The sequence below is a fragment of the Sinocyclocheilus grahami genome, unplaced genomic scaffold, assembly GCF_001515645.1.
Source record: "Sinocyclocheilus grahami isolate Dianchi unplaced genomic scaffold, SAMN03320097.WGS_v1.1 scaffold350.1, whole genome shotgun sequence".
NCBI classification, from domain to species: Eukaryota; Metazoa; Chordata; class Actinopteri; order Cypriniformes; family Cyprinidae; genus Sinocyclocheilus; species Sinocyclocheilus grahami.
The window spans coordinates 1,391,975-1,403,014 of NW_015505529.1; the positions used below are offsets into that span (position 1 = coordinate 1,391,975).

At 37.3% G+C, this 11,040-nt stretch overlaps 1 protein-coding gene across 1 annotated transcript in view; it reads left to right on the plus strand.

Annotated features, from left to right (window-relative positions):
- The window catches only part of LOC107548550 (RNA-binding protein Nova-1-like), a 59,301-nt gene extending 48,267 nt beyond the window's left edge, over positions 1-11,034 (plus strand). Inside the window, exon 7 of the mRNA XM_016229268.1 lies at positions 9,508-11,034. Coding sequence (XP_016084754.1) covers positions 9,508-10,530 — 1,023 coding nt within the window. The 3' untranslated portion in view covers positions 10,531-11,034. The remainder of the gene's footprint in view (positions 1-9,507) is intronic.
- Positions 11,035-11,040: the final 6 nt, after the last annotated feature.

Genomic DNA, 11,040 nt, shown 5'->3' on the forward strand with positions numbered 1-11,040 from the left:
AAAAAAAAAAAAATTATATATATATATATATATATATATATATATATATATATATACAGTATATATATATTTGTTGTTTGTCTTAGTAAAGTGGGCAAATTAAAAATACAGTGGTTAAATTAAAACAAAAATTTTAAAAAGTTTTTTTAGTTTTAAAAAAGGTTAAAAAAAAATTTCAATAATTATCGATACCAAACGATATGAAACATATATCGTTGATATATTTTTTAGCTATATCGCCCAGCCCTAGTATGTATGAACATTGGCACTGGAACACCATTATCGGTTCCTCCTGCTTCGCTCATGACTTTGAAAAGTGGAACAATTTCTCTGTAATCTCTATTTTTCAGCATCACAGAGAAAAGAATGAATTTCTCCATGCATCACTGGCTTTTCCATAATAACCCACAGCTTTGCTTCTATTATATTGATCAGTGGGATTGCCTTAAGTGGCTGTGTTGTTTCCAACCATCCTTTCCCTTCACGACACCACCAAAGCCAGCCTATTTAATTATCCTGCATCGTGAATCTAATAAAAGTTCTCATTGGAGCACTACGCCCGCACACACACATAGACAGCCAAGCGAAACACTGCTGTGTTCTCTGCTTGTCTCCTAAATTAAAAGCGACATCAGGAAAATTGCTATAATGTCTAAAATTGAAAAAACCTTCTCACCCAGTAGCCCAGCCTTCCCTTCCCTTCTCTCTACTCCCCGCTCTGCTCTCTAGAGGGATGGTGACTGGCTAAAATATTTTATGCCTTTTTTAACCTTCAAATCCATCAGCCGGCCAGGAAAAAGGTCACTGTCTCTCCACGGAGTATCGATCTCATTTCCAGAAGAGCCAATGGAGAGGGAGAGTCTTACACAACATTGGATGTTGGACAAGGAAGTACATCCTCTAATGGCGGGCATCAAATCTCTTTTGGGTGAAAGAAAGGACAGATGCCATCTGTGTTGTGTCTTTAGTATTTGCAGACTCTGTTGGTTGTTTGTTTTTACAGTCACAACGTATTTGTGGAAAGCATGTGTAGATCTTTCATTCACTATCTTGTGATTTTTACAGGGTCGTGGAAAATATGGAAATATCAGGGAATTGTGGTTTCCAGGCCCTGAGAAGTCATGTTTCAAATGTTTAGAATGAGTAAATTTTTTCCATTAATTTATAAACTATTTTATTTAATATATATATTTATCTAATTAAATACTTTTATTAATTTATAAAATATTGAATTAGCTAGAAATGGCTTTTTGTGAGTGTAATGTCAATAAAATGGTTTCTAAAAATTATTATTAATGAAACAAGCGGAAAATTTACATTTTTGGTAACACTTTACTTAAAGCTTTTATGTATAATGCATTATAAAAGTAGTTTTAATTTAATTATGCCTTGTAATGCACTTTAATTGTACAATTTCATTAATAATTGTAACCCTAGTTAATATATTATAACACTTAATCAATTCATTGTTACACTATGTATTTTAAATTCAGTTACAATTATTTATGACAAGATATAATGTATTACAATGCACAATAGGAATAATTATAATGCATTACACCATTTAATAATAATCCTTTATAATGCATTATACATAAAGGCTTTAAGTAAAATGCAACCAAATTTTTCTTCTAGTGTTGTGCCTCTTTTAAAATGTTTGTCTTGCAATTGCTCTTTATAATTTCAAAACTATTTTATAGTTATTGCACTTACAAATTGCACTAAATTCCATTCCAAATATATATTTACTATAAAAAATTCTGACTTTTTCAGTTTTCTGTGAATTATAATTTTAAAACTTTATTTTATAACCATGAAATGTGATAACAATTGTCAAAAGAGATGTAAAATTAAGAGGTGTAAATATTGTTTTCACTCTATATGCAACATAAAGCCCTGAAATAGCATGTCCAATGGATGATACAAGAGGATATTAATAAGTCTGAACGATGAGCATTATTATCAGGGATTATATTGGCTATTTCAGAAGAATTGACATGTCTATATCAAGTCTCGCAGCGAGTGTCACACCTACCTTAAAAGCAGGTCGCCCCATTGATATTGGACTGTGGTGATCTCATATTGTCTATGTGTGAGAGGATGTACTCTATCCGAAGCTCGCGCATCTCTAATCCTGAGCCGGACCCCTGGAGATACGAGTTGTAACATTCTTTGATGGATGCAGGACTTGAGCTGTCTGAAATGGCAAAAAAATCAATAATAAATTAGATCTTTATTAAATATGCATCTGTAAGGCGCATACTTCGTTTGGTGTTGCTCTGCGTTTGGGTTCTGGCGAGATCTGGGATGTCAAGTCTAGCAGTTCAAATGATAATGTTGAGATGGATATTTTCTGATGCAAGTTTATTTTATGTAGATATCAACATTTAAAGATCTTTAATCATGCAACTTACTGGTATATGAACTTATAGGGATAATTTTCATTTATTTTCATTTTCATTTATTAGGGATAATCATTTACTCATCTTCATTTCATGCAATGACTTTTCTTCTGTGGAACACAAAAGTTTTTTTTATAGAATGTTTATGAAGAAAAGTGTTTTTATCCATACAATGTAAGTCAGTGAGGTCCCAAACAACACTGGACCCCATTGACTTCAATTGGATAGACAAAAAACACATCTTCATTTGTTCATACAGGTTTGGAATGACATGAGGGTGAGTAAATGATGACAGTACTTACTTTTTTTTGTAAACTATCCATTTAAAATCTCAGAATGTGTGTCACATTCTAGATGTTTATTTAAATTAATGTCAATCTGAGACTTAAAATATGAATATGTTCTATTGGAGAGGTCAGCACACTGGATTTTGGGGAGATTGAGGACCCTATTTTAGGTTACTATGAGCTCGGCCATTACAGGACAGACTATTTTTGGGTGCGTCACCCCTTGTGATTTCACTTAGGGTTATTTAATGCAGTCTAGACAGCTGAGGGCTAAAATTGTTTGTTTATTTATAAAGGAAACTTGTGTCTTTTGCACTCATAAATGCATGTTAATTGTTTTGATATGTCTCCAAATATATCCTTTTTACCACCCTACTCAGAAATTGCTAGTAAATTTCACAAAGAATCAGCAAGTAACATTGAAATGTGAAATTTTGAAGTATAAAGACTGAAATAGTAATTTCTTCTAAAACATACTCTAATAATCTTTTATTTACAATGTCGAAAATCTATTTTTACAGTGTACAGGTGAAATGAGTAGCTTGTTGCATTCTGCTCTTGTGCTCAAAATATAAAACGGCAGTGAAAATTAGCCATACAGTATCACAAGCTTGCTTGCTGCGCGTGAGCCTGACAGAAAGAATTATAGGGAGTGAAAATTTAGAGTCGACCACTTGTACAGGACCCTCGCTAGCAAACAACAACCTTTCACGACAGTCATAAGACCAAGGTGAGGAGGAGGAGGAGGAGGAGGACAGGGTGTTATTTTTAACTCGTGTGGAGTCTTTTTTTTTTTTTGTCAATGCCAGCAGCCAGAGCACACAGGCAGATGCTGTACAGAGATGGGCGGCTAAGCCTAGGATCAGGAGACAGGCGATTAACCTAAAGGCAAGCGCTTAAGACTTCAAAGTGCAAACAGCTACGGTTCTAGAGTCAGGCACTGTTCCGGGGACAGAGGTTGGGAGGGGGGAACAGTTGCTCGGGTGGGATGCGCCAGGGGTCACATCGTTTGAGACCCCTGCCATCTTCAGGACTGGGTGCATTTTGCTGGCACAGTAGAAAGAGTTTAGAGGAAGTTTGAATTGTTTTTTTCAGCGGCGGAGCGGTTTTTATAACGCGCAGCCGGATACAAAGACTCCTGGGGCCTCATCTGCCCGTTCAGCAAAAACCCACACAGAACGAGACCGTATCCTTTGATTAATTTCTTGCTAGTCTCAGATGCTGCTCTCATTATTTTCTATTTTTTTGTAGCAGTAATAGAACAAAGTAACACCGTCTACATAAGTAGTACATACATGTCCTTCATGGCTGACCAATCTTTCATTGCCCATTACCCACAACCCCCTGCAGCATCCTCCCGACAATTCATCAAAGGCTTCTAGTCCCAGATGACTGGTGGCGCAGCGGCAGCAGGCGTCTCTCTCTCCGTCTTGCACTCTTTATTTCTCTGCCTCGGCCTCCCTCTTCCGTTCACTCTTTTATAGATAGATGTAGCAGGCATCCACCTCCTCTAGCTCAGCACTTGCATGCATTCAGTGAAATTAACCTGCATATGTGTCGACGCTGCTCGATTCCTTCCCAACAACCTCATTTCAATCAGCGCTTTTCCTGCCAAATCCCATCATCAAAAATGATGGCATCATAAAGAAAAAGGTGGAAGAGCTGGATCTGCTATAAGTAGCAACAAATGTCATTTAATTATGCTAATAGTTATTTTGAAAACAATTGTCTATGTAAATGTAAGAGTGTTGTTGATAATATTTTTGGATAGACAGTAGTGCTGTCAAATCCAAAATAAAAGTTTGTGTATACATAATTTGTATACATGTGTGTGGATACAAGTTTGTGTATACATGTGTGTGTACTGTGTGTATATATATATATATATATATATATATATATATTCATATTTATATATGATTTAAATTGTACATAAATATAAATATATCTTACATATATTTCTTAAATATATACATGTATACAAATATACACAGTACACAAACATGTATTATGTAAACATAAACTTTTATTTTGGATGCGATTAATCAGGTTTAATAGATTTGACAGCACTAATAGACAGATATATTGACTACCTTCAGATATATATATATATATAGATATATTGACTACTGTCTATATATTAACTACCGATTTATACACTACCATCCAAAAGTATGAGGTCAGTAAAAACATTTTTTTGGTGAGTTTTACCATCACAGGAATAAATTACATTTTAAAACATGAAAATTAAATTAAAATGGAAAACATTTATTTTAAATTGTAATAATATTTCACAATATGACTGTATTTTTGATCAAATAAATGCAGTCTTGGTGAGTATAAGAGACTATTTTCAAAAAAATAAAACAAAAAAATCTTGCCATCCCCAAACTTTTGGACAATAGCGTATAAATATTGGCATTATATCAGCCAGGTGACCATGTTTTTTTATTTTAAATAATTATTAATAAATAAAAAAAAGGAATTATTAGTGTGCATACAGTGCATTTAATTAAAGGTCTACATGAAGATTTGGAGTCAAAATCTGAATCAGGAAGTTACTAATAGTGAAATGATTTAAATGTATCCCTACAATTTACTATTAAATTGTAATACTTCTATGAGCTCCGTCTTAATATATGTTGTCCATACAGTGGAATCCAAAAGTTTGAGAGCACATTAAAATCTAATTCAATTGAAGCCTGAAAAAATTTTTAGGATATGAAAAAAAAAAAAAAAAAAAAGGAATAGAATTAAATGAAATAAAAAATGTTAGATTCGGATTTTGAGGTCACTAATCAATTTGTGAACTCCTTTGAACAAAAGGTCACAAGTCTAATCTGCTAATAGATAATTTGGCAAAATAGAAGCATTTTCACTGGAGGTCTCAGACCTTTGGACTGCACTGCATATGTACAGATCAATCACAGTATGTCTCTGGTGCCAAAAACAATCTGCTTTCCATTGCATTAAACACTAATCGCGATTACAATTATTTTGCTCAAAACATTCCTTATTCAAGGTTCTGTTTATTCTAGCAAGATAAAAGGTGAATGTAGGAGTCCATGAAATTTCCTGTCGGCAGTTTTTCATTTCTATGCTAATTCGGCTCAGCTGAATGAGAGTTCGAGCTACAGTGGCAAGGCTAAACAGCCTCTGTAAAGACATGTCTGTGGGCAGCGAGCTTCAGCAGACCTTGAGGCAAAGAGTGAAAAGAATGAAAGAGCTCACAAAAGAAACAAACGTAAAGGCTGAGCCGATCACCACCCCCTCCCCAACCTCTCTCACTCACTCTGCTTTCCTCTAGTCTCCCCTTTGCTTTGTTCATACACACACACACACATACAAGCACACGCCCCCACAGACACACACATCCTCGCTCCTCTCGTCTCCCCTTTTTACCATTCTCATCTCTCTATCTGTCATTTTGACAGTGCAAATATTCTGAATCCAGCATTGTCAAAGTGCTCTCGGAGGGCTGGAGCTTTTCATTATACAGAGTAATTAACTGTCAAAGTGAACACCACACCGCATATTTTGTTTTCTCACAATGCTATGGTGCGTAGATGTATCCAGCAATGATCGAAGAGATCAAGTGCTAATTTGTTGGTTCAATTAATAAGCGAATATGTCAAGTTACACGGACGAAATTCAAAAAGTGTGTGATGTTTTCTTAAACATGTGCGCACATGCGGTATTATGGCACAAGTAGCTGGTGGTTTTAAGTGAATGGTTGCAAGCATATAAGGTGGGGGGTGGGAGGGTGGTTGGCTGGTTGGTTGCTATGCATCATTCCGACTCCCTTTCAGTCCCACTTGAATGCTGGAGTTGAGTTTCCATGGAAACACTGACCCCTGGGAGTCGATGCTTTTCAGGAGGTGCCTCTATTTACCTAGTGATTCACAGCTCAGGAAGTACAAGAACAAAACACACAAGTATCTTTATATTTATCTTCTAATGCATCATTTTCTGGGCTCATCAGTGCTGCAGTTCCCTTTCATGGGAACTTCGAACTGCGTCCTCTAGGGGTCGCTATGGGGAACGCCTCGTCGTGACCCGTGTCTGAAGCATACATTGAAAAAACACCAACTCGTTGGCCGGCGACAGCCATGACGTCACTACCGGTGCGACTCCAGTATAAATCGGCGCCGGGAGCTACACATCATTCTCTTCTTCGTCTTCATTGACTGTTCTGTTTGAAGCGTGCATTTTCAAGGAAAAAGTAAGAGCTATCTGCAGTTTTCCCCTCTTGTAATTTTTATAAGAATATCATTTTAATCATATTTTTTGTTTTCTGCTTCCTGTCTCATGTTTGTTTTGATATAGTCAGTCAGTCTGAAAGTCTGTCAAAAAACTTTCACCAAAAGAGTAGCTTCTTAAATGTGCCCTTTTTTATAGCTATTTAAGCCTTTATTTTGGGTAAGTTTCACTACTTATTGTAAAATTAAGAGATTAACATTTAGACTTTTTCAGATTATATCCTGGAATTTAGATGTGGGAAATAATTACAGTTAGATCCAAAAGATAGTTTTAGCAACATGGCGCAGATGCTACAGAACACAGTTAGCTGACTAGCTGTATAAGATTGTGTGCTACGCTAATATATTACTTCACAGGCATTACTGGCTTGTACTTTTATATCCATAATATTATAAACTGACAGTTTATTGCTGGTCTGTGGTTTTACAGTGCTGTAATTTTTAAAGATTTCATATTATTTTAAAGTGAGCTTAAAGGGTTCACTACTATTAAAATCACATAGCTTCAGTGTGACATCAATAAGAAAAAGTATAATTTCATACATATTGTTAATAATAGTTGTTCATATTAAAATATGTATGAACTTAATACATGACCTAGACTATTTATTTTGCAAAATCTTGTCATTTTAATAAATATTACCTCAAATGTATTAAAAATGGTTGCTGCTCCAATTATGCTCAGTGTGCTCTCTTTAAGCTCTTCCACATTGAACATCTATGTAAATACTTCATAAACAGACTTTAAATATTAAGTGATGGTTGTCACTTTAAGTTAAGTTAATTTATTTTCTATGGATTGTCAACTCAAATCTGCAGACTGGCTTTGACCTTTGGCAACTACTGTAAACTTCTCCAGATTGTAAATCTGTGGAAAATCAAGGCAAAAATCATGTAGTGTATTCCAGCCTTAAGAGACTATAGATAGGTTGACATCCATTTAATAAGAGGCTTCATAATGAGGATAGTTTCTGTGTTCATCCCCATGAATGAAATGTTTTATTGGTTTGTTTCATTTGAGTTTTGAATTTGTGTTACTTAGCTGAACATGGACTAGTCTAGATGTTGCAATGTGCTTAAATGACATTTCATTATGAATATATAACTGATCAAATTGAGTGCTTTGTTGCTTGATTTTTGTGTTCTGTTTTTTGTGATTGACTTTGTACATTAAACATTTTTTTTTTCCAATTATTCTTTAAAAAGGTTGTTTAAAATAAACAGGAATTTTTAATAAAACATGATGTGAGCTTAATGGGAACAGGGGTGTGCTTAAAGGGTACAAACATGTACCCATTAATCACAGCCGGACTTTTTCCATTTAATTATGTATATCTTAATTGAAATGCATTTGTCATTTAAAATATAATTAAATATTTTTGTGTGAGAGATTAATATTTTATTTTAACATAACTTTTTGTACTGAAACCAATATCTTGTGCACTAAAAATGTCTCAATGTAGATTTTGGTGAGCTTAATAGGTACGTTTACCCTACTTCATTGTGTTTTGTATCTCAGATAAACCAGTGTCATTTTAGTATTATTTATACACTATTATAGTATTTTTAATTACATTTTTATTTTTAGTAATTGTAGCACTTCAACTTAAACATGTTTAATTAATTGCCAAGGCAACATTTTTAATTTTAAGTGTATCTAATATGTATATTTTATCTAAGCTGTATTTAAATTAGTTTAAAATGTAAAAAATCTTTTTAATTGTTTAGTTAATTCCAACACTGAGATAAACAAATTTTTTTAATATTTTGTTGTTGTTAATATTTTACAGTCGACCTAATGTGATACAATCTGGAAAAAATCTAGAAAATTCTAGAAACAAAATGCATCTAATCCTTTTATGTTATTTTAATATTTTTTAAGCTCAAAATGGTGATCAGTTACAGCACCAAATACAGTTTCATACATAGAACATGATATGTAAACCGTTTACATAGAAACAAATTCAAATACTTTTAGGAAAGAAACCTTAATGAACACATCTAGTAACAGTGCTTTTTGCAACATTTTAACAAGATCAGTATGTTCTGTATGAAGATTTGGTAAAAAGTACCAGCATGAGTCACTGCTTGATCAGAGGAGCAAGCCTTTCTAAGTTAGGGAAGAAACCATGGTAACCACTGTTTACACTTTTCTTCCCTCCATCAATGAGGAAATTGTTTTTCACAGACATTGTCTAAAACTTACTCTCTGAGAACACTACGCTGCTGTGCTGCTAAATTACTAGATTAAACTCATCCGTTAGATGTAACTTGATTTGTGGTTTAATTGATAAAAAGGCAACTTGAAACAAAGTAATTGCTGTGAAAAGTCCAGGCTTTGGTTAACAATACATATGGGTGTAGTTGCCGCAAAAATAGTTGTTTGTGTTCAAAGACACTGGTTGTGTTGCCACTAATGGGCTCCCAGTGGATAAAAAACATTCTTCCTACTTGTAAATCCCAAAACTGAAAAAAAAATGGTGCATGCTTAACTAGCACAAGAGTGCTGGAGAGTGACTCATTAACTGACACCGGCCTCTCTGCTTATGTTCTCTTCAGGCCAAGCTCATAGTGCCCAACAGCACGGCAGGGCTGATCATCGGCAAGGGTGGCGCCACGGTGAAGGCCGTCATGGAGCAGTCCGGCGCTTGGGTCCAGCTCTCACAGAAACCTGAAGGCATCAACCTGCAGGAGCGCGTTGTCACCATCAGCGGGGAGCCTGAGCAGAACCGCAAGGCTGTGGAGATCATTGTGCAGAAGATCCAGGAGGACCCACAGAGCAGCAGCTGTCTGAACATCAGCTACTCCAACATCTCCGGCCCTGTGGCCAACTCCAACCCCACCGGTTCCCCATACGCCAACTCGGCAGAGGTGATGCCGGCTGCTGCGGCTGCGGCGGCAGCCACGGCCTCCAGTCTCCTAGGGCAGGCCAGTCTGGCTGGAGTGGGCGCTTTCCCCACCACCATGTCCAGCTTCTCAGGAAACGACCTGCTGACTATCACATCCGCGCTGAACACGTTAGCCAGCTACGGATACAATACCAACTCCCTGGGCCTAGGTCTCAACCCTGCGGCTGCCTCAGGAGTCCTCGCCGCTGTGGCCGCAAGCGCCAACCCCGCCGCAGCCGCGGCCGCCAACCTGCTAGCCTCCTACGCCAGCGACGCATCCACCAGCTCCGGCCACCCGGCGACCAGCCTGGGAGGCTTCACGCTAGGATCGCTCGCCGCCGCCACCGGAGCCACCAATGGCTACCTGAGCGCCGCTTCCCCACTGATGGCGAGCTCCCTGCTGGCCACCGAGAAGCTGACCGAGGGTCACAAAGATGTGGTGGAGATTGCGGTGCCGGAGAACTTGGTGGGTGCCATTTTGGGGAAGGGAGGCAAAACGCTTGTGGAGTACCAAGAACTGACGGGAGCCCGCATTCAGATCTCCAAAAAGGGAGAGTTTGTTCCTGGCACCAGAAACCGTAAAGTTACCATTACCGGATCACCAGCCGCCACACAGGCAGCCCAATATCTTATCAGCCAGCGAATCACATACGAGCAGGGTGTGAGGGCCACCAATCCGCAGAAGGTGGGCTAAAAACAGGGAGTATGAAAAAAGGAGAGAAAAAGAGTGGGGGATGGGGAAGATACAGAGAAAGATGGAGGGCACGAATATCGACAGAAATCAGCCACATTCGTTGTGGGAAAAATCTCAGTATTAAAAAAAATGGAAAGAATTCCTTTCAAAGTGGAAAATTTGAAAAAGAAAAATGTGTAAAATGTAAATATGGGTTTAATCCTTAAATTCGGGATTTTTATTGGTTGATTTTTTTTTTGTTTTTGTTTTGTTTTTGTGCATTTTCTGGACAGCAGTGAATGGCATTTCAACCTGGCATGCTGCCGCGCTGCAGTTCCCAGCAGGTGGGCAAGGTGGTCGGATGGGGGACAATGGGGTGGAGCAATCCCAGGAATCGGCCCTTTCCCCACCCCCATCCCCTCCTAGCTGACAGATTTTTGTTCTTTAATTTTTTAGTCCTTAGTTTAACTCCCACCCTTTCGCCCATGCCTTCTCTTTAAGAGGGCCTGAGACTGATTATATACCCCCCCC